At 50.9% G+C, this 23,865-nt stretch overlaps 1 protein-coding gene across 1 annotated transcript; it reads left to right on the top strand.

Moving 5' to 3' along the window:
- The first annotated feature begins 987 nt into the window (after positions 1 to 987).
- Positions 988 to 23,049, top strand: CPA5 (carboxypeptidase A5). The gene is made up of 11 exons (XM_003407048.4): positions 988 to 1,079; positions 2,212 to 2,293; positions 3,295 to 3,429; positions 14,044 to 14,142; positions 15,352 to 15,453; positions 16,611 to 16,712; positions 17,088 to 17,198; positions 17,576 to 17,666; positions 21,407 to 21,606; positions 22,226 to 22,310; positions 22,789 to 23,049. The coding sequence occupies exons 1-11, from the start codon at positions 988 to 990 to the stop codon at positions 22,974 to 22,976; spliced, it is 1,287 nt and encodes a 428-aa protein (XP_003407096.2). The 3' UTR covers positions 22,977 to 23,049.
- Positions 23,050 to 23,865: the final 816 nt, after the last annotated feature.

The following is a 23,865-nucleotide window of genomic DNA, read 5'->3' as shown; positions in this document are numbered from 1 at the left end:
TAAATGGGCTGTGTGGGGTTGCAGCAGGACCAAGAAACCAACTCTGCTCTATTGAAGCCACTAAGAACTATAATAATGACAGCAGTGACCTTCATGTCTAGCAGAAAATGTGCTTCCTACCTCAGCATAATGGCGACCACCTGAAGATAGAGAAAAGGGGATCTGTGCTGAATTCCTTCTCACACAATATAGAAATTTCTTTTCCTCTGCTCCCCTCTCCATTCTTTTCTCCTCCTCGTTGCAATCAGCATCCTGACCTAAAATGCAGCTGTGACTAAGAGTTAATGCCTTGGAAATAATAATATATTCCATTTGCGGGCTTGTGCAATTTGCTAAGCCCATTCACCCAAGTTGTCTCATCTAATACCCCCCAAACCCCTGTGAGATAGGGAGGGGAGGTATTATTAACCCCATTTTACTGATGAGTAAACTGAGATTTAGAGAGATTAGGGGAATTACCCCAGATCTTGTAGACAGGAGGTGAGCACCCTGGTTTTCTGTCTCTCAGTGCCGTCCGCACCCTTATGTGTAAGGAGGATATGGCCCAGAGAAAGTGCGAGTGGACTGGGAGGGAAAAGGAGAGCCAAAGACAAGACTTGATAGAGGAGAAAGGCCAAGAGCATTTTCCTAGAACCCTGGCAACTCTCACCTTTCTCTGGAGACAGAGGGCTCGATGGTCACAAGAGATGGCCCAGCAAACTTCCAGGAGGAAAGAGGAACAAAGAGTCTTGTCTTCCTCTCCTTCTCCTTCCTCTCCCCTTCTCAAGAGGTTTGCCTAGAGGTGGGGAGGGGCAGCCCTAGCTCTCCCAAGGACCTTGTATGTGGGCCTGTCCCTGGCCCCCAGAGAGACCCTAACACCCCCTTTCAGGCCGGGCTGCCGGCCTTTAGGTGCTGCACTGTCCTGAGGCTTGGGCCATGATGCCTGTGCTCGCAGAAGGCTCGTGCCGCTCCTGAGCAGGAAGCACTCAGGGCACCCCCAGAGGAGGGATGGGCCCCAGGCGGCCCCCTATGGACAGGCGGATGCTCCTGGTCTGCAGCTGTATCCTGGCAGCAGCTTTAGGCCAAATGAATTTCACAGGGTGAGTGGCTGCCTCGCTGCGGGAGGGAGGACTGGCGGGTCTCACGGGGAGCTGGTTGTCCTGCTGTGATCCGGTCAAGGCAGAGGGAGTCAGGTCTTCAGTGCCCATCCTGAGCCCACCTCCGACTCCACAACCTCCCACACTGAGGCTCTGCTGTTGTCTTCTCCCTCTGTTCCAGGGTCCTTGGGGAAGCTTCCGGGGCTCCAGGAATCCTTTGAAATCACGTGTGAAATTTTGTGTGCATGTACCTTTTCTGGGGGAAGGGTCCACAGCTTTCCCCCGATTCTTAAAGACGCTGGTTACTCCCCTGTCCCAAAGACTAGGTACCACAAATGGATGTGGCATTTTCTCCCTTTAAATAACAAAAACCAGGTGCTGTTGAGTCGACTCGTACTCATGGCACCCCCATGTGTGTTGGAGTGTGTTCCACAGGGTTTTTAATGGCTAAGTTTTCAGAAGTAATTAAGTACTATTAAGTACAGGCCCTCTGAGGAGGTGCTTTCTCAGGTTCCAAAAGATTCCAAGAGGTGGTTTCCATAGAAGAGAAGACAAGACAGAGCTAAGAGAAAGCGTCATCACTTGAGGTGGCAGATCCAAAAGGTTCCAACTTCTGACACCCACTGGGCACAAAGGAGCTCAGCTTCCCTCATAAGGTGGGGCCAGAGCACCTCATCTTCCCTTCAATGTCCTCAAGCTCTTGGGAGAAGGCAGAAGGGGGCTGTGGGGTTTAGACAGACCATGGCCTTGGGGACTTGTGTGAAGGGCACTGCTGTCACTGTTGGTCCCCAGACCCTCCAGCGTCTACTCCTCTTTCCTCTTCATTCCTTTTGCTCCTCCACATTCATCTCACACCCTTCTTTCTCTGTCCTGGCTTTAGGCTTGTCAGTAGCATGGATAGGTTTTGCTTAGCTCCCTCAGTGGTCTGCCGTAGGGGCTGGGGAGACACTGGCCCCAGACTGAGGGACTTGTGTGCTTCCTATATGCCAGTCCTTCCTGCTCAGGGCTCCTTCAGCCTCCCGGCCACAGGGTTCCCTCAGCCTAAGCTCTTGTCCACTCTGCCTTTCCCAAGCGACACAGCCTTCCAGGAATTCCTTCCTCAGCAGCTTCCTTTGACCTCCCCGTGTCTTTCCAGAGACCAGGTCCTTCGAATTCTGGCCAAAGACGAGGAGCAGCTTTCACTTCTCAGGAAGCTGGAGGGCATGAAGCCCCAGAAGGTGAAGATCCCCAGGGCCTGGGGACATGCCTTCCTACCTCCGCCCCAAACCTGCTCCCCCCACGGCAAACCTGCCCTCCTGATGTCCTCCCAAAGATTACTTACAGCCCTGTGGAAAGATCACATGGGGTCCCTCCTCAGGAGAATGTTGGGAACAGTGGTGCAGAAGGCTGGGCTGTGGTCAGGCTTCGGTCCCTATGCTTTTCCCTTCTGTCTTGGAGGCTGCGCCATCGACGACTGGAATTTCCTCAAGCCACACAGGAGGTGCAGGTGTCTGTGGTGGGAAGCCATGGTGCACACTGACTGGACACATCTGTTTCCCAGTTGCACTGGCTTGTTGGCCAACCGGTGTTTTATTTGGGTTTGTCTCTGTCAGCCTGAACACTTGTTTCCACCAAGGACATTTGTCCTTTCCAAGTTTTCACAACAGGAAACATTTTCTTCAACTATTATAATAGAAAGGTTTTGTTTGAGGGCTGTTGAAACGACCAGAGACTTCTGGACAGGGCCCAAAACCTTCACCCCTATTTGTACAAATTTTCTTCTTGACGAGGATTCGTCACCCCTTATGATAATTCCATTTTCCAAATTGAAAAATAGATGTAGCATTAAGATGACATGGGGACCTAGATCAGGCTTCTCCCTCTCCAGGGCCTGGGGACAAGGAAGTCTCCCTCTCTGACCAGGGATCTTACCCATTCTCATGTCCTAGGGGATGTGAGGGCCCAGCTTTAGGAACTGCTCAGGGCTCTCTGGATCCTAGGGATGTTGCAGTGTGTTAGCGCAGCTGGGAGACGAAGGGCCTTGAAAGTAGGGAAAGAAACTCAAGGATGTGGGGATTGTTTTTTGGTCTCGATCTTTCTGCTCTGCCTTAGAGTTTCTATATGGAGCTGGGCCCTCTAACTGGGTAAGAGAAGGGGACCCACCTGGCTCTTACGGGGCCTCTAGGATTGTGGCGAGGACATGCAATAAATGCACCCATTTTCTTTTTTTGTGACCAAGGTGGATTTCTGGCGTGGCCCGGCCAGGCCCAGCCTCCCCGTGGACATGAGGGTTCCTTTCTCTGAACTGAAAAACGTCAAGTCGTATCTGGACTCTCACGGCCTCGATTACAGCGTCATGATCAAGGACATCCAGGTAGGGCCTCCTGGTGCTGAGGCCAGCCACTCCCCCTCCACCTTCCTGTCTGGTTTGGGCCCAACATGGAGGAATCTTCCAGGGCTAGTGGGGTGGACATCCCTGTCCTGGAGCTTCATCTGCGTCTGTGCGGGCAGGCCGTGGGAGGAACTCAGAGAACCTCAGACACAGGGCAGAGCTCACAGGTGGTAATGCATTTGTAGCTAATAACAAAGGAGGAGATGGGAGAAATGGGAGAGGAGAAGGAATAAATAATAGTTCAGGCATTTCCTGGCAAAAAAGATGCCTGGTGGTACAGTGGTTAAGCCCTCGGCTGCTAACCAAAAGGTCAGCGGTTCAAACCCACCAATTGCTCCACAGGAGAAGGATGTGGCAGTCTGCTTCTGTAAGAATTTATTAGCCTTAGAAACCCTATGGGGCAGTTCTACTCTGTCCTATGGGGTTGCTATGAGTTGGAGTCTATTCAACAGCAGTGGGTTGGTTTTGGTTTCCTGGCACTGTGGAAATGCAGCTCTTGGTGGCTTCCTTGCTTTCCTGAGTGCTCCCTCCTGTCCCCCTTTGTGCCTCTGCCCTACAGCGCCAGGCAGCGTTCCCCCAGAGGAGCTGGGAGAGTGAACTGAGCCTGGTGTGGGTTCCTCCCCCCGTCCCAGGGCTCTCTTTCCCAGGAGTGGTGACCCCCCCCACCCAGGACCAGCCTGGGGACAAGTGGCTACAGAGTCCCCTTGCGTAGGACACAGGAAGCTGTCATCCTGGCAGCCCCAGCCTCCTCGCCCCCATGTTACTCCTCTTTCCTGAGCGTCGTTATGTTCTATTTCAATGATTCTGTCTCCGAGGACATGCCTAGAGCCTGTGGAAGATGCTGGTTGCACAGCCTGTTCCCTACAGCAGTCACTGGAACCCCATCCCTGGCTGGGGCCTCCCTCCCTGGGGCCCCACACCCCTCCGTGGACGCTGTTGACAGCTGCGTACCTATGGAGTTGTATCTGCATAGATTCACTCCCAAACATGTTGTGCAGGAGCTAATCTCCTCCAGGGCCCCGACTGTGGGAACACAGAGGCCTCAGAGCTTGTACACTTGACACCACATGCCAAGGGGATCAACGCATTAGATGGCTTTCCTTCCTTTCCCAGGCCAGCGCCACCACCCCCTCGGCAGACACATCTGGTTCCCGCTCAACATGTGGGGCTGGGCTGTTTCTCTAACTCAATCCCCACACTCAGAAATGGGGAAACTCCCACAGACAAGAGAGGCCACCACATCAAAAGCCACAGGACTTCGTTCTCATTTGTAGCCCAGGCCTGCATTTTGAAGTTGGCACTTCCCTACTTCAGCCCCATCTTGGAAATGCACAGCATTTGGCAAACAGATACGATACATCTCTAGGACATTTTCTGTTGATTTCTGGACCTCAGGAATGGCCCCAAAGTCGCCTCCCCAGCCTCCCTTTTGGCTTCTCTGGAGCTGGTGGCCTTCGTTCTCCTCAGCTAGCCTTCCTTGCCTCTCCCCCACCCCCCAAGTCCCTCACTGTGGCCTTGCCCTCCCTTACTCTGTCAAATGCCCTGAGCTCTTGGCCCAAAGCAGCTGGGTAAGATTTTCACCAACCACTTGCTCTGTCTCCATGAGATCAAGCACCAAGCGCACGTTGTCATATTTGAGATCAGATTTTGGCTTAGTGGGAACCTGGCTGGGAGGCTGCTGCATCGAGCTGATTTGTTGGGAAGGATGGGAAAGGCATCCAGGAGGAGGAAGGTTTGAAGGTACTAACAGAGGGAGCTGGGAGCTGGCGTCCGGGCTGACATAGTGGTTACCAGTGTATGTACACAATTTCTGAGACTTCCTAGCACCAGTACCTGCCACAGTGTCACCTGTGTGGTGGGCCCTCAACACATGTCTGCTGGATGGATTCATCTGCCGCCAGGTTCAGGATAGGGGTCCAGAAAAAGGCTTGTGAATACGTGGGTCTTTGCCTTCTGATCTCCTCCCTCACCCCTCAAGGTCAGGATTATGCCCCTAACCCATCTTTAGAGCCCAGCACCTACTCTAGACCTGCCACTTGTTGTTGTTAGTTGCTACAGAGTTGGGTCTGACTCGTGGTGATCCCACAGACAGCAGAATGAAACGCTGCCTGGTCATGAGCCATCTTCATGATTGTTGGTGTGCTCCAGTTCTCTGTGTATTTCGAGTGCCTTCCAACCTAAGGGGCTCACCTTCCAGCATATTGGACAATGTTCTGTTGTGATCCATAGGGTTTTCACTGGCTAATTTTTGGAAGTTGATCTCCAGCCCTTTCTTCCTAATCTGTCTTAGCGTGGAGGCTCCACTGAAATCTGTCCACCATGAGTGATCCTGCTGGTATTTGAAATACCCGTGACTAATTAGCTCCCAGCATTATAGTAACACGCAAGATACCACAGGACCACAAACTGACAGGTGGTGGACTTGCCACTTAGTCAGAGCTGAATAAACATCCCTGAATTAATGGATACGAGAAGCAAAGGAAGGAGAGGAGATGTTTGTCCCCCAGGCCAGGCTGAGCATGACAAACCTGATGGCCAGTTTTCTCGCTGCTCAGGGGCAGAGGAGATTTTTAAGGAAGGGAAGGGCTCCCTCACTGGGATCAGAGGGGGACCTGAGAAAGATGAAATTCCTTACTCCCACGAACAGACACAAGGACACCTACTGTGTACTAGGGATTGGGCCAACAAAACAAAAACCCGTTGCTGTCGAGTCAACTCTGACTCATAGGAACCCTATACGAGTGAGTTAAATGGCCCCATAGGGTTTCCAAGGCTGTAAATCTTTAGGGAAGCAGAGTCACATCTTTCCCCTGCAGAGCTGCTGCGGTTTTGAACAGCGAAGCGCTTCAACACTGCGCCACCAGGGTCCACTTAGGGATTGGGCCAGGTGCTGGAAACACAAAGCTAGCAACCCTGGCCCTGTAATACGGGGTCTCTATCCAGGGCGGTTGGAGTGTTGAGGGGGTGGGGGAGCAGAGGAGCCAATCCGAGATGACAATGGTGAGGCCGGGAGCTGGATGCGGAGCAGGCAGGTTGCTATGGGAGCGGATGCAAGAGGCCCTGTATGTCCATCTGCTTGCTGCTTGCTGCTAGCTTGTTGGAGAAGGCTGTAATTATGGTGCAGCGGGCCAGGGGGGGCACACCAAGGCCTCATCGGATCACAGGGGGCGTTTTCTGCCCTGCGAAGGGGCTTGGGTTTTACCCTGAGAACCGTGGGGAGCCGTCGAGGGGTTTTGACACGATTAGATTTGCATTTAGGAAAGGTCCCTCTGACGGCTGGTGCGCGGGGTCGTGACAGTGTGGAGGTGGGGACAGGGCCACGCAGAGACTGACAGGCAGAAGGGTGGGGAGGAAATTGCAGTGGGCCAGGCAAGAAATTATCTGATTCCAAAAGAGTGCTATTTGCATTTAATTTTTTTTCACCTCCTCGTTCTTTACAGCCCTTCAGTTTGTTCCCCCCCACTCCTCACCCCGGGATGAGTCACCACGGCGAAGCTTCACTGGAGCAATCAGCTCTGTGGATTTTAATGGCTTTTTTCTGATTACAAATTTAATAAATATTCATGCTAGATAATTTGGAAAACAGGGAAAAGCTCAGAGAAGGAAAGAAAAATCACCCATGCTCTGACCATCTAGAGAGAAACACGATTCAGTGTGAATATTGCTCCACCAATTTCCCCCTCGTTACGCGATCTTCCCCAACAGCATACAAATATATGGTTCTTTCCCCCATCTTAAAAAGTCTGCTCTGGAGCCCTTACCCCCCTCCAGCTACCACCCTGTTTCTCTGCTCCCCTGTGTAGCAGAACTCCCGGGAGTACTGAGCTACCCTTGCCACTTCCAGCCCCTCTTCTCCTCCAGTGGAGGTTCTGCCTCCTTTCACCAAAACTGCCCTTGGTAATGTCAAAAATGGCTTCCGCACGGCCACATTCAAAGGACCCATCTTTCTGGTAAGCTACAACCAGCCATTCTCTCCTCCCTGGAACGAAAGCATCTCTTGGCTTGGCTCCCAGGATATTTCACCCTCCTGGGTTTTCCTACCTCTTTGGCTGCTCCTTTGCATGTTGTCTTTCTGTTTCCTAGCTCATCCTTGGATGTCTCCTCCAAACCTTCAATCAGGATCATGGTGTTAAATACCTTCTATCTCCTGGTGATTAGGCATTGGTGGTTCGGTGGTAGAATTCTCACCTTCCATGTGGAAGACCTAGGTTCAATTCCCAACCAATGTACCTCATGTGCGTGTGGCTACCACTTATCTGTCAGTGGAGGCTTGCATGTTGCTATGATGTTAAACAGGTTTCAGCGAAGCTTCCAGGCTAAGACAGACTTGGGAAGAAAGGCCTGGCAACCTACTTCCAAAAAAATCAACCATTGAAAACCCTGTAGAGCACAGTTCTACTTTGACGCACATGGGGTCACCATGAGTTGGAGTCAACGCCGCAGCAACTGGTATTGGTATGCCTGGATGCTCTTTCTGCAGACGTCTGCATAGCTTAAATTGTACCCTCTTCTCCCTACTCCCATAACTCCATTTTGCCTTCTAATATACCATATAATTGACTAATCTATTGTCTGTCTCCCCCACTAGCGTGTAAGCCCCATGAGGCAGGAGGTTTTGGTGTGTGGGCTGCCATATCTTAGTGCCCAGCACATAGTAGGTGCTCAACAAATACTTGTTTGGCAAGTAGAAGAGTTTTAGAAGTGGAAACGCCATTGCCTGAGGTGGGGGTGGGTACAGCCCAAAAGAGGAGAAGCCGGTAGTTTGGGAGAGTGCTGGAGAAGGCAAGGGAAGGCAGGAGCTGTTGTGGCTGCACCAAGGGGCAGGGACAGAGGAAAGATCAGGCCCCTCTGGCTGGCCTGGCGAGGGGCGGGTGCTGGCTCACTCACCCAAGTGATCATTAATAGGGGGCAGTCTGCCGCCTGAGCACTATGGATGCCATATTCCCCCTGGAACAACAACAACAAAAAACCCAAACCCACTGCCATCGAGTCAATTCCGACCCATAGCAACCCTATAGGACAGAGTAGAGCTGCCCCATAGGGTTTCCAAGGCTGTAATCTTTATGGAAGCAGATTGCCACGTCTTTGTCCCACGGGGAGAGGCTGGTGGGTTTGAACCTCTGACCTTTCATTTAGCAGCTGATTGCTTAACCATTGTGCCACCGAGGCTGCATATTCCCTCTGGAGGAACCCAGATCCCTTGGCCATGCCTTGTAATGATTGCTGCATCACAGAGCCCCGGAGTCATGTCAAGATTACTGTTGTCATCCTCACCATCATCATCATCATCATCATCACATCATCATCACTGCCTGCATTTACTATCTGCCTGCAGGGTCTAAGCACTTTACATGTGGGAACCCTGCTAAGCCTCAGAAAGAACCCTTTAAATTAGCATGTGCTAACATGATCCCCATTTTATGATGGGGAAACTGAGGCACAAAGACTTCGGTAATTTGCCTGAGTAAGTGAGAGTCAGGAGTTAATCTAAGACAGTCCTGCTCCAAGACCCCCATTCTTGGCTATTGTTCCATCTGCCTTCGCTGTGGGCATTCTTGTTGCGTGTGTGGTGTTTTAACTTGACCTTTTGGGCAGTGAGACCATGGTTCAGCCTTGACCTGTGTGTGTGGGTGTCCATTCTAACAGCATGGGATCTACATGTAGCCACCCGCATGCAGGCATGGCCTGTAGTGACCACTAGCCAGGTAGTTGCTTCTGTGAAAGTTAGTTCTGGAAAGAGGAGGCCAGGGATGTATCAGCAGAGGTGTCTGCTGTTGTCACAGAGCTGATGCCCCAGCTCTCCATCCATTTCACAGCTGTGGTTGTTCAGCTGCTGAGAGGACCTGCTCCTTCAGGCCTTTCCAGGGTCTTGTGTCCCTCCCTTCCCCCACCCTGGAGTACTCTTCTCCACTTAGCGCCCCATCTGGCCCTTACCCCTGCCATAAATTAATTCACACCCAGATATGACTTTCCTTGTCAGGTTCTGGCTTCCAGGAAGGCAAATGGCTTACTTTTGAGTTTTTTTTCCCCCTGGGAAGCCTGACAGGGCTGTAATTAGGCATTCCGGAGGGAACCAGTGGCAAGGCCGCATTCCTTAGCTCTCCCATCCCCTTCCCTTGGCCCTGTGAAGGGAGCAGGCATCTGTGCAGTTTTCAGGTCTGGAATTGAGGGGGCTGTGAGGGTTGAGCAGTAGTTTGTGCGAGGGCATTACAGCGACTCACACGGCTGTGACGGTGTTTGGGAAGTTGTTTGCAGTTTGGTGCCCACTTCCCATTTGCCTTCAGGCTGTTGTGTGGAACATAGCTTGGCTTCCTGGGGGCCGCCCTCCTGTGAGAGTCCTGGGCTGTGTGGGAAGAACTGGCTCCTCTGGTCCTTGCTCTCCAATTTCTCCTCTCTGTTCTCCACCTTCACCTACCACCTCGGACCCTCCACATAAAACTAACTGCCGTCAAGTTGACTCCGACTCACGGTGACCCCATGTGTGTCAGAGTAGAACTGTACTCAGTAGGGTTTTTAAAAAATAATTTTTGTTGTTGAGAATATACACAAGCAGAACATACACCCATTCAGCAGTTTCTACGAGTGCAATTCAGCGACACCAATTACATTTTTAGAGTTGTGCAACCATTCTCACTCTCCTTTTCTGAGTTGTTCCTTCTTCATTAACATAAACTTACTGCCTAAGGTTCCTATCTAATGAGTTGCTGTTACTTTGATCCCGTGTAGATAGATCTTAAAAGAACATAATGCTTAAGGCAGACATTCTTTACTAGTTACGCTCAATTCTTTAAAGAGACGGAAAAACTAATCATTAACTTTATATGAAAAGGGATGGAAAGGGAAGAGGCCTGGATAAGTAAAGCACTATTGAAGAAGAATAAAGTAGGAGGACTCACACTACCTGACCTCAGAACCTACTATACAGTTATGGTAGTCAAAACAGCCTGGTACTGCTACAATGACAGATGCATTGTCCGATAGAAAAGAATTGAGAACCCAGATATAAATCCATCCACCAACGGTCACCTGATCTTTGACAAAGCCCATCAAATGGGGAAAAGACAGTCTTTCTAACAAATGGTGCTGGCAAAACTGGACTTCCATCTGCAAAAAAATGAAACAGGACCCATACCTCACACCATACACAAAAGCTAATTCAAAATGGATCAAATACCTAAATATAAAACCAAAAACTATAAAGATGATAGAAGAAAAAATAGGGTCAATGCTAGAGCCCGAATACAGGGCATTAACAGGATACAAACCATAACTAACAATATACACAAACACCAGAAGATAAGCTAGATAACTGGGATCTTCTAAAAATTAAACACTTACGCTCATCAAAAGTCTTCACCAAAAGAGTAAAAAGACAACCTACAGACCGAGAAAAAATATTTCGCTATGACAAATCCGACAAAGATCTAATCACTAAGCTAAACTACTGTTTGGTTTTAAGAAGACTTCAGGGGGTATTTTCAATTTAAGGTTTAAAGATTATGCTCCATAGGGTTTTGAATGGCTAATTTTTCGGAAGTAGCCCAACAAGCCTTTCTTCCAACATGCCTCTGGGTGAATTTGAATCTCCAGCCTTTGCATTAACAGTCTAAGGTGCTAATCATTTGCAACACCTATCAGTCCCTTGAAGTCTAAGGTGAGCCTGACCCAAGCCATGGTGTTTTCAGTTGCCTCATATGCATGTGAAAGCTGAACAGTGAATAAGAAAGACTGAAGAATCGATGCCTTTTTTGAATTATGGTGTTGGCGAAGAATATCGCATATAGCGTGGACTGCCAAAAAACAAACAAACAGATCTGTCTTGGGAGAAGTACACCCAGAATGCTCCTTAGAAGCAAGGATGGCGAGACTTCATCTAACATACTTTGGACATGTCATCAGGAGGGATCAGTCCTTGGAGAAGGACATCATGCTTGGTAAAGTAGAGGGTCAGTGAAAAAGAGGAAGACCCTCCATGAGACAGATTGACACAGTGGCTGCAACAATGGGCTCCAGCATAACAATGATTGTGAGGATGGCTCAGGACCGGGCAGTGTTTAGTTCTGTTGTGCATAAGGCCGCTATGAGTCGGAAACAACTCTACTGCACCTAATAACAACACAGCACCAGTCCCTAGGAAGTTAGATGCCCAGCCTCTTCAACCTCACTGCAGTGGGGCTGTAGCCTGGGACCAGGCCTGCCAACTCCATGTGCACACCCGCCCAGCCTGCTTCAGGCTTGGCAGCTGCTCACCACAGCTGGTAGCACCCAGCTGTCCCACAGTGACGGGCACACATTGGTCATGGTGGACTGTGGAGATTTTGTCTGATTTCCTGGGAAGAAGACAAATTCCTTTTGTTAGAAATCTGGTGGTGTTTGTGCCAGGGTGGTGCTTGTGCCAGCGAGGACCAGGGCTCTGCAGCCATATCCAACTGGATGGATGGACAGGCCTGGCTTTGCCCAAGTATGAATGTCCCCAGCCTAGCCAGCTCAGCTAGAACACACTGCAGTTACAATGGCCTAGGGCATAGCTGGTGCTCAAAAATAAAAATGAGCCCCAAACATCTATTTCCAGTCCCATTTTTAAGTCTGTGAACTTGAAGGTGGAGAGCAAGCGACTACATCATCAGAAAAGAGCACATCCCTGGTTGTAGCCTCATCTGGAGCAAGTGGGTGGGACCTCTCTTCTGGCTCTGGTATTTGAGGACTCCATGTGCAGCTTCATTTTAGCCATGAAGGCTTTTTTTTTTCTTTGTATTAATTTTTAAAGCTCTTACTTAATGAAGTAGTATAAGCACACTATGAAAAATGTAAAAATAAAGAAAAAATTTCTCAAAATCTCAATCCTTCTATCCTAACAGGCATTGTTGCATTTTATTTTATTTTTTTTTGGGGGGGGGGGTGTCATAGTGTCTTTTGTTTCCTGTGCTCAACAGCATTTGCTTTTTCATCATTTTTTAAAGTTTTTTTATTCCAAGAATAGTGTGATGGAGTTTTTAGCTATTGTTAGTATTTGGTACATTTGCTTTCTCTCTCTCTGTGTGCGTACCTAGACATGTTGTTGTTAGTTAATTGCCACTGGGCGAGCTCCAATTCACGGTGACCTCGTGTATAACAGAATGAAACATTGCCCTGTCCTGTACCATCCTCCCGATTGTTGGTATATTTGAGTCCATTGTTATGGCTATTGTGCCAATCCATCTCATGGAGGGTTTCCCTCATTTTTGCTGACCTTCTGCTTTACCGAACAGGATGTTCTTTTCTAGTGACTGGTCTTTCCTGAAGATGTGTCCAAAGTAAGCAAGACAAAAACGTAGACATAGATACAGACATAGATATGGTTATTGTTGTTAGCCTTTAGTTTTGATAGCTAGCCTTAAGGAACCCAAGGCTAGAAACTACCCATCAGGGTTCTTATCTCACGTCTGTCACTTGTTAGCTTTGATCTGTCAAATCTCTAAAAGGAACTGTTATCACCTCTCTGATCTGCCAAATCTCTCAAATGGGAAGGGTTCATTCCTGCCCTGTAGTCTGGTCATCTGACCAGATCAAACGAGACAATGAGGATAAAGTACAACTGAAAGGCTCTGGCCAAAAGTAAGACATGGTCAGGACTTACTTGTGACCCAGAGCTGCAAACAAGGGGCAACTTTGGGTTGGGATCCCCACTTTCCCAGCATCCTCTGTGGCGGAGGGGCCCCTCCCCACATTGGGCAGTCAGTGCTGCATCCTGGCTGCCTTGGGCCCTGGGTGCAAGTGTGAAGGTATGAGCTTGAGTGAAGGACGTCTGCCCACCTCACTGTGACCCGAGATGGGAGAAATGAACCAGGACAATGTGGGAGGTCCAAGCAGTGGGCAACTAACCTAGCCCAGCCACAATAGTGTCTTCTCTATGGCCAACGGGAAGTACCATGTGAGGGCTGACTGCCACCTCCTAATTGACCCCCAGGACTGTGTTCAGCTCACCCAGACTTGTGTTTAGGAGGCAGTTAACATGGTGAGTCAAAGACTCTTGGTATGTTGATAATAATTTGGACTGGCTTTGTCCATACCTGGCTTTCCAAATGGCTTGGGTACCAGTTGTCTAGGCTACTTCTTGGGAGTAAAGTCAACGTTGGGGACAAGGAAGCTTTCTGCTCACCCCAGTTTCTGTCAGTGTACATGAGTCAGCTTAGGCCCTGATTCAATGGAGTGTTTATGGAGAACAAAAGCAATGTTAGCAGTAGGCCAAGAGTACCTTTTTCAAAACATTCATATCCATTACTACATTTTATTCTATGAGGATGGGCAAGGCAAGTATTGTTGTCCCAATTTTCAAGCTGAGGAGACTAAAGCCAAGGTCACACATAAGTGGCAGAGGGAGACTTAGAACCCAGCTCTCCAAACTCCTTGCCCTTTGCTCATGTGGGAAATGGCAGCATTGATTCTGCCAAGCAGAAGAATCCCCAGCAATCTGGCAGCTCCTTCTGTTGCAGAGCTCACACTCATGGTGGCTGATTCTCCCATGCTGATCCTGTCTTTGTGTACGGGCAGGGCTCAGAAGAGGCAAGACCTGCCCAGCCTTCCCCTTCTCTTCCAATATGTGCTCCTGTCTCCCAGGTGCTGTTGGATGAGGAGAGAGAAGCCATGGCGAAATCCCGCCGGCTGGAGCGTAGCACCAGTAGCTTCAGTTACTCCTCTTACCACACCCTGGAGGAGGTAGGTCTACCTGGTCAAGCTCTGGGCTCTGTTATCCCTTGGGGTCTCCAGGCTCAGGCAGAAATTAGTGGAGGACTCGGGGGGTCTACAGGAGACAGTGAACTGACACTTGGGGGATCCAGAGCAGGCAGTAGGTAGATATCTGTTAGGTAGCCAGTCAGCCTTAAAGAGTTCCAGAGCCCAGGCTTCACACAGAGAGACTGCAGTTCAAACTATACTCAGAGGGAGGCATGGAAGCAAGGCAGGGCTCAGGACCAGAGTAAGGGGTCTATGGCAGAACGCTCAGGCAGGGACCTGCTACTGGCCAGAACAGGGCAGGCAGGAGGCTGCCTTCAGGCCCACCCCTCTAGCCAAGGATCCAGGGGTCCTGTTCTCTCCATAATCAGCCCGGTGTTAAGTGGCCCCTTGCTGTAGGGGCAGGAAGCCAGGCACATTGGAGAGCCATGTTTGTAGAATAAAACAAAGCTGACTTCACATGGAGAAAATTCATGATCTCCATTACAGCCAGCTGGGGCAGACAGGACTGATTGTGACTTATTTACCAAGGAGAATATGCAAGGTGGGCACAGGGATGGCCACTCCAGAGAGAGATCCAGGCTCAGGCCCTATTTCACACGTAAAGGACATAACAGTACTGATCTTGTTTACTCGGTCATTATCACCATCACTTCACCAGATCTGTCGTAGAGGATCCATTTTCTTTCATATATTTGCAATTCAAAGAATAAGAGAATGAACAAATACAGTCATTATTTATTGATGCCAAAGATAAATAAAAACTTGGGCCCTGCCTTCAAGGGGTTAAAATCGAAAAGGGGCAGTAAGACCAAAAACAGCACTACCAGGTCTCTGAGATCTGTCAGATGGATTGAATGGTCCAAGGGAACCAAGGCAAGAGGAAAAGGTCCAACGAGAAAGTCATACAGGCAGACCTGGGGATTGGAGTGGATTCAGGTTATGCTGTTTGCCCAGCAAAGGCTTAACTCTGCACAGGGGTGAGAAACCTGGACTCCAGGCAGGTCACCACTCATTGTCCTTAGCCTGGAGGGCTTCTCCGGTGTTTCTATTCTTGATCTGAGTTTTTTATGTCCTTGAGGGAGGTGGGAAAGCAATGGGGAGGGAGGGTTGGGGGGAGAACATTCTGAGAAGTCCTGGGGCTCACCCCTCTCCCTGTTTAACTGATAGTGTGATAACTTTCACTCCTTTCAGATATATAACTGGATCGATAGTTTTGTAACAGAACATTCAGATATTGTCTCAAAAATCCAGATTGGCCAGAGCTTTGAAAACCGGTCCATTCTTGTCCTGAAGGTAAAAGTGCAGTGTGAACCAGTAGACACTCCCATGAGAACCTCTGGTGTAAGACTGAGCTCATGGGACTAATGGCAGGCTGGGAGTTCTGGGGAGAGGGAGGATTGTGTACACCTGTCCTAAGGTGACCTGTAGACTTTGGGACTGCGGTGTGCAGGGGTCCACCCACCCTCGTAGGTGTGGACAGGTGACCTGGCATGTCCTGGGTCAGGAAGTAGGTGGGAAGGTGGCTAAGGAGAGGGAACTGTAGAGTGGCAGTCATCACCCTGGATGTGCGGTGTGAGTGTGGGTCAATCAAACTTCTTCCTGTCGCCTCGGTTGTTTCACTTGTTAAATGAGAAGAGTGATACTTGCAGGCCTCATTTCCAAGTGACTGAGGTCATCCAGTTCAGGCAGCCTCACAGATAGGCCTGAGTCTATGGGCAGACTGCCCAGCCCTTCCCCAGAACCACAGGGAGCAGACTTTGAGCAAACTCGGCTACTACAGTGCCCTTGGTCATGAGGACGTAGGACAGGCAAGTGTGGGACCCCATGTACTCACCACCTGAAACCAATTCTCAGCCATGCCCTAAAGAGCACTCTGGAGTATGGCCAGGCTGGCATTTGACACTGGCTTCCAGGAAAGACAGACCCTCTGTCCTCTGGAACGCCCTGGAGATGCTTCCCAATGGCCAAGTGGTCTCACCTAACTTGGGACTTGCATCCCCTGCTCCTGCCTCTATTTCCCCCAGCGGCTGTCCGTCTTCTCTCAAACATCCAAGGCCTGGCTACTCAAAGTGTGGTCCACGGACTGCATCACCTGGGAGCTTGTTAGAGATGCAGAGACTCAGGCCCCTCTCCAGACCTCTTGCATTTAGTAGGACCCCAGGTGACTTGTGTGCACACTAAGTCTGGGATGCATTAGTCTAAGATGCTTTCCAACCTGGGAGATACCGTGCTTCTGGCTGGATCACTTTGCTTTCCAAGAACACCACCATCTCCCCAGGACCCCCACATGTGCAGCTTTGTGGCACACACAGACACCTGCACACACACCCCCTCTCTTGGCAAAGCCCACCTGGCAAATGGAGGTGCCCAGGCAGGGAGGATGTGTCTGGAGCCTTCTTCCAGGGACCGTCTCAGTGACTTACTGTTTGGTGCCCGGTTCTTTTTCCCAGTTTAGCACTGGAGGTTCTCAGCGTCCAGCCATCTGGATCGACACTGGGATTCACTCCCGGGAGTGGATCACCCATGCCACCGGCATCTGGATTGCCAAGAAGGTCAGCAGGGATCTGCGGCCGAGGGGCTGCCGTGATGGGGGCTGGAGCCAGGGTGGAGGGTGGGGCTGTTCAGCCACTTAAGGGCACTTCCACTTGAAAAATGGTACTTGCTGTGTTCAAAGTCTGGTTGCTGTATGCCTTCCTGCCCTTTGGAACACAACCATGTGCTCTGGCCTTTCACCGCCCAGAGCCCATGCATCTCCCTGGCTTTCCTGATGTTGAAAATCTGTCTTCAGTTCTGTATGAAGGATGTCCTTGATGGCTTGGTGACAGCCCTTCCTGCAGCCGCTGGCTGTGCAGCTGTCCTGCTGTATCTTGAAGGAGACAGCAGGACCCCCCATCCCTCATCCTGCACCCACCCCTCCTTTCACGCAGATTGTCACTAAATATGGCAAAGACCCTGTCTTGACAAACATACTGAACGCCATGGACATCTTCATGGAGATTGTCACCAACCCTGATGGGTTTGCTTTTACCCACAGCATGGTGAGGGCACTGAGGGACTCGGGGGCACACTTGGGGGAGGGAGGAAAGGTCCCTGAGGCCAGGTCCTTCAGGGGCTCCCTGCTGAGAACATCCCCAGGGCCAGAAATACAGCTCAGGGGCTGTGGCTTCTTGCCCGCTGACCTCCTTCCTGCTGCCAGGGAAGCCAGTGTGGCAGCCTCAGCTCAGGCTTCTTCCCAGACTCTGACCTGACCTGAAAGTATCTGATCTGCAGCCTTGGCCCAGTCCCCACCTAGGGTTCTCATCCCGTCCTAGTGCTTCCTGCCACACCAGTCCCCTTCATAGGCCAGGATGTCAGGGAGAGGTGCCTTCCTGGGGTGGGCCCAGGTAATGAGGCCTTCTGACCTGGGCTTTCTTAGAACCGCCTGTGGCGGAAGAACAAGTCTACCAGACCTGGCATCTTCTGCATCGGTGTGGATCTCAACAGGAACTGGAAGACGGGTTTTGGAGGTATGGCAACCGCTGACCCCAGGGGCACGGCTGGCAGGGAACTGTTGGTCCTTGGCAGGTTCTCCCACATGGTCAGATTATATTGATTCATAACTTTGGAGGCACAGGGCAGTGCAGTGAGCTAAGATGAGTGAGTAATGGCCAGGGACAGGTCAGCACGTGGCTAGGAGTGGCTGTGGCATGTGGGGAGAGGTCACAGACGTGTAATCAATGTGTGCATATGCTACAAATTCATGCAAAGCCCGTAAGGGAGCCCCCAGCTCTTGAAATGGGGGCTAACTGCAAGGGTCAAACTCTAACTACGGCAGGAAAGGCTTAAAGAGGTGCAAGGCAGCCTTGCTGGCTGATCAATAGCCGACGTTTATGGTACCTCCCAAATGTCCCTAGCGCTTCCTTTTAGGGAGCACGCCACAAGAAAAGGTCTCTGGACTCATTCTTCGAGAACTGGGACCTGCGATTTGCCCTTTGGGAAACCAGAGGAATACTTCAAATATAGAAGGAGCCACTTCCTTATCATCAAGGCTGACTTGCCCAGCCTGGTTTATGTTTTTGGCCCAATTACTATGTAACCATGGGCTACTGGGCTGGTGCATATCTGCATGGCTGTGTGATCCCAGGGGGACAGGTGGGGGCACCTTTCTCCTGGGTTTCTTGGTAGTCTTCCTTGGCTGCGTCCCTCACCATGCCAGGGACACTGGGACGAGATGGGGAAGCTGAGGCCTCCAGAAATCTTGGAGTCTGGGACATGGGCCCCAGGAATGCAGCAGTTTGGTGGGTGGTATGCTGGGTCTACCCAGGACAGAGGCCCCAGAGCCAGGGGTGGCACAGACACAGCCCTTGGCCCACAAAAGTCAACACTACACTGGGGGATCGGGGTCTGGCTCCACAGGGAACAGTGCCATTGCTGTTGAAAATCAGATCCACAGCCTGGTGGCCAAACCAAGGAGATAGAACATTCTAGATCTGGATGCCCATTACTTTGACTGTCTGGCTTATTTGGATCTGTTCTCATTGGAAAAATAAGATGGCTCTGAACCACCCAGAGCAAGAACTCAACCCACATTGTTGGGGTTAGGTTACCTGAGGGTCTGGGGCTGTGTATGTGACAGCTTGGATAAGGCAACATGACCACACAGAAATAGTGTTTCCACCTCCAGATGATGGTACGCTTGCCCTGGGGGGGCTTCCATGTGAACCCCAGAACTGACTAAAGTCAACACCCAGGGACCCCGAGGTAGGCTGCCTAGTAGAAAGACAAATTGACTCTTCAAAGAAAATAACTTTTGTGGTTTCTCCACGGGAAAAAATATCAGTCTAATGTAACTATATATATGAGTGTAATATAAAAAATATATACAAGGAAAAAAAAAAAAACAAACCCAGAGAAAGGATAAAGCTCCCCAAATCCCATTACCCTAAGATTACTGCTTTTAATAATTTACCATCTCCTCCCAAAGATTTCCCCTTGCTCCAAATTACTTTTTAGAAAAGGAAAAATAAATAGCCAATGAATCCATTAGCAGGTACTTGTGAAACAGACAGGCTCGGAGCACCTTGACTGGGAACAGCAGAGAGAGGCAGGCAGCTAATTCCCATTTGGTCGGGGGAAGATTAGTTTATTCTGCTTAGCTCAAACCAGAACTAATGGCCTGAAGTGTTTCTCCATATATGGGCAAAGCCACCTGGCCGTTGGCAAGGGAACCGCTCTCCAAGCGTGGGCTGCAAACGCAGACAAAGCTTTCAGCCTCCCCTCTCAGCTCATCTGCTGTTATTTGTCATTCATCAAGTGTGGCAGGTGCAGAGCTCACCGCAGACACAACAAACAGAGGCGCTGTGAGCTGGGCCCACTCCACCCAGTGGGCCTGCTCCGAAGCCCCTTGTTCCTCGCAGGCACAGCCCCTTCCAACCAGGGTGCCCGCCCGAGGTGGGGACCAGCAGACCAAGAGGGGGTGTGCTCCCCAGTGACAGAGCTGCCTCCGTGCCTGCCCACGGCCAGGAATAGTGTGTGTCTGGGCTGGTGACTCAGGCAGGAAGATTTTGTTTATGGTTTTATTATCACCTTAATTGAATTGCTGTGTGATGAGTAATCTGTACACCATCCCGCCCACCGACGTGCGCCATCACCTGCCCTCTTGGGGAGGACCGGTTTGATGCAGTCCCAGAACATCACCTGAGCCAGTCCCTCAGCCAGCCCGGCAGCTTTTTGGCCAGCTGCTGTCCCTGGAGATGAGTAGGGTGCTTTTGGGTCTTCAGGAGGTTTCTGGAGTTGGGATGATCCCTGGCCTCTGGGCTAGGCTTGGGTTCTGTTGTTTCAAGGAGCAAGAGGAGAAATGGGAATGACTTTTTCCAAATATGCCCCTAACCCACAAATCTTGACCCGTCTTTTTTTCTAGCCCAGCCCAGCCCTCTAGGACATGGCCCTTGGGCAGGGAGAAAAGCGAAAAGGAGGGGAAGAAGAAGAATAGAGATAGGGAGCAAAGAACCTAGGAGGAGATTACAACAAATGAAACTCGTAAATAGAAAAATAGTCCCAACTCAGGGCCCCCAAGAAGAATTTCCAAAGACTCCCGGCATCTGTGGTCCCAGACCAGCCTTGTGCAACTGTAGGGATCGGTTCTCTCTTAGCCTGGTCCCCAAGTCCATTGGAGCTCTTGGAGCCACAGTGGTGGCCAAGCTTGAGCAAACAGCGAGTCAGGGCTCTCAGCTGACAGTGAACCCAAGCCTTGTCCGTGGCAGTTGAGGGTCAGCCCAAGGGGTCCGTGTGCAGTAGGAGAAGCTAGGGTTGGGTTAGGAAGACCTAATTTCCCTTGTATGCAACTTCTGAGGCAGGTCTACCCTTCTAATGGAGCCATGGCCAGAATTTAACCAAAGGAGAAGCTGAGGGAGCTCCAGGCAGGGGCAGGCTGCGGCGTTGCTGAGTCATGGTGTGGCTATACTTCTCTGGTGTATTAGACTAGGGATGCTGCAGTAACAAAAAAACAGTTGTTGCCAAGTCAGTTCCAACTCATGGCAAGCCCATGTGTGTCAGAGTAGAACTGCGCTCTGTAGGATTTTCCATGGCTGGTTTTTCAGAAGTAGATCATCAGGCCTTTCTTCCCAGGTGCATCTGGGTGGACTTGAACCTCCAAACTTTTGGTTAGCAGCTGAACATATTAACTATGGGTACCTCCAGGAACTCCTGCAGTAACACTCACCAAAATTGGCTTAACAATAAAAGTTTCTTTTTCCTGCACATTTTTTTTTTAAGCCCAATGCAGGTGGGTGACCCCTTAGCATCTCTGATGGTGACAGAGGGATTCAGGACGCTTCCATCATTTAACTCCTCCATCTAGAGTTTGTTGCATCAAGCCATGCAGACCAAAGAGAATGTAGAGAATGTGCTTGGCTGCTAACTGAAAGGTTGGCAGTTCAAATCCACTCAGAGGCACCTTGGAAGAAAGGCCTGGCAATCTACTTCTGAAAAATTAGCCACTGAAAATCCTATGGAGCACAGTTATATTCTGATGCACATGGAAACTGAGTCCTTGGCAACTGGTTTGGTTTTTCTTAACATCCGCAGGCTGGAAGTGACAAATCATTTCTGCTAACATTCTCATTGGTCAGAACTAGCCACATGGCCTCAAACAAGCTGCAAGGGAGGTTGGGAGATGTAGGGGAACACATGGATATTTTGTGAGCATTAAGCATCTCTGCCGCACCTGGGAACTCTAACTCTTGGGGTGGTTTTATTTTACTTCTAGGAAATGGTTCTAACAAAAACCCCTGCTCAGAGACTTACCACGGACCCTTTCCTCAGTCAGAGCCAGAGGTGGCTGCCATTGTGAAGTTCATCACAGCCCATGGGAAGATCAAGGCCCTCATCTCCATCCACAGCTACTCTCAGATGCTCATGTACCCTTATGGGCACACACTGGAGCCTGTTTCAAATCAAAGGGAGTTGGTGAGATTGGCTGCTCAGCATTTTGGGGAGGGGAAAGGAGGCCCCTCCCCAGGAAAATCTACATCTGGCCCCCTCCCAAAGAGTTTAGGTCACTCTGAAGACAAGGTGTGGACCAATAGACCCCAGGGGGTCCCTAGTGGTGCAGATGGTTAAGTGCTCAACTATTAACTGAAAGGCTGGTGGTTCAAACCCACCCAGAGGCACCTCAGAAGACAGGCCTGGCAATCTGCTTCCAAAAGGTCACAGCCATGAAAGCCCTATGGAGCAGTTCTATTCTGTACACATGGGGTTGCCATGAGTTGGAATCAACTCAACGGCAACTTGTTGGGTAGACCATGATAAATTCAAGAAAAGAAACTTGCTCTGTCAGGAAATCGAGAGTATAGAAAACACAAATGTCCCTGCCAAGTTAATGTAGACTCCAGGGCAGGGCAGAAGGGGGCTCACTGTCTCACGTGTGGTCAAGTTCAAAGTCAGAGATTCTCTGCTCCCATCTTTTGAGAGCTACCTGCAAGTCTGACTTTCAGGACTCCTAAGTGCATGCCTCTCACCAGCTGGTGAGGGAGGGTGGGAGCTGTTTTGGGCCCCACCCTTTGACCTTCTGGGTGTAATTTTGCAGTACTATCTGGCCAGGGAGGCAGTGAAGGCCCTGTATGAGGCCCACGGGGTCGAGTACATCTACGGGAGCATCAGCACCACCCTTTGTGAGTGACCTTTGCCCTGGGGCTGCTCAAGCCCCTTGTCCACCAGGGTCAGACAGGTGCAGGCTCTAAGATGCCTACAAGCCTGGTGGCTGTGGGGAAACACCAGACACCCAGTTGGGCTGGGCCCAAATGGACTGCCATGCCTGGGTAGCTGGGTGAATGGCGGGGGGCGACCCAGGGAGCTGTTTCTTTGAAGCTTTAGTGCACAGCTCCTAATGCTTGTCTTACGCTAAGTTCCTTGAGGGAAAGGATCCTAAGTCTGATACCCTCAAGGAACTTCTTTCTGCAGGGGTGGCGAATGGGCTGTGTGGGTGGGGTCCAGGTTGGGGAGGGCAGGTGGACCTGGGCCAGGAAGCTTGGTGCGGCCTGAGGTGGGTGAGGGTTTGGTTCCAGAACCCACTGCCCACTCAATGCCTCTGTTCCTTGTGGCCATGCCCCATTCTTCTTTTGGGGCATTTCTTGGCCTGCTTGTTTCCAGACGTGGCCAGTGGAATCACCGTTGACTGGGCCTACGACAACGGCATCAAGTACGCCTTCAGCTTTGAGCTCCGGGACACCGGGCGCTATGGCTTCCTGCTGCCGGCCACACAGATCGTCCCTACCGCCCAGGAGACATGGATGGCCATTCGTACCATCATGGAGCACACCCTGAAGCACCCCTACTAGGGGCTAGACCCAGGGCACCCCCCGAGGCCTGGGGCTCCTCCTGAAACCCAAGTTATGCATCGCCCTCCCCGTACCCGTGCCCTGACCCCCTAGAAAATAAAAACAAGTTTGAACAGGCTTTGCCACCTCTGGGCTGGCTGCCACCACCTCTTGGGCTCTGGATGGGTGGGAGTGTGGGGGCGGCGCAGAGGTCTGCTGCTCTTCCGGGGGGCTGAGGGCTGGGGGTCACTGGCGATGCCAGAGGAAGCATCTGCACTCCCAGGTCTGCCTTCAGGACAGCAACGGGGGTTCCAAGGCCTTTTCTCCTCTTGAGGTGTTCTCGGGGGCCCTGCACAGATAAATGTACCCCGTGGGAGCTACCAATTTGTTATTGTTGTTAGGTGCTGTCGAGTTGGCTCTGACTCACAGCCACCCTAAGTACACCAGAACAAACACTGCCTGGTCCTGCACCACCCTTGCAATCGTTGCTGCGTTTGGGTCCATCCATCTCCTTTGTGTTGTTCCATCTCGTTCAGGGGGCTTCCTCTTTTTCTCTGACCCTGAGAGCTACCAATAGACACACTGTTACTGGGGTATTTACATTGCAGGATGACATTGGAGGGGACAATGCTCAATATGAAGGCATGGCTCTCTGGTGGTGGCATTTCTGGCCCCATGGGGGAGAGGGGGGCACATGTAGGCAGCCTCCATCTCTCCTGCAGCCTTCCCCAGGCTGGGCAGGAAGCAGGGCCCATTGCAGGGGTCCCACTTACCCCAGAGCCGAAAGCAGGCAAGTCACTGGTTTGTGACCCTCTCCTTCTGGGTGTCCTCCCAGGCTCTCTTGGTCTTGCAGCCAGTCAGAGTGAAGATGGCAAAGCCTCACCAAACCAAACCCACTGCCGTCGAGTCG

Source organism: Loxodonta africana, chromosome 8, assembly GCF_030014295.1.
Source record: "Loxodonta africana isolate mLoxAfr1 chromosome 8, mLoxAfr1.hap2, whole genome shotgun sequence".
NCBI lineage: Eukaryota > Metazoa > Chordata > Mammalia > Proboscidea > Elephantidae > Loxodonta > Loxodonta africana.
The sequence above is the reverse complement of the archived record's forward strand: the minus strand, read 5'-3'. Positions and strand labels throughout refer to the sequence as shown.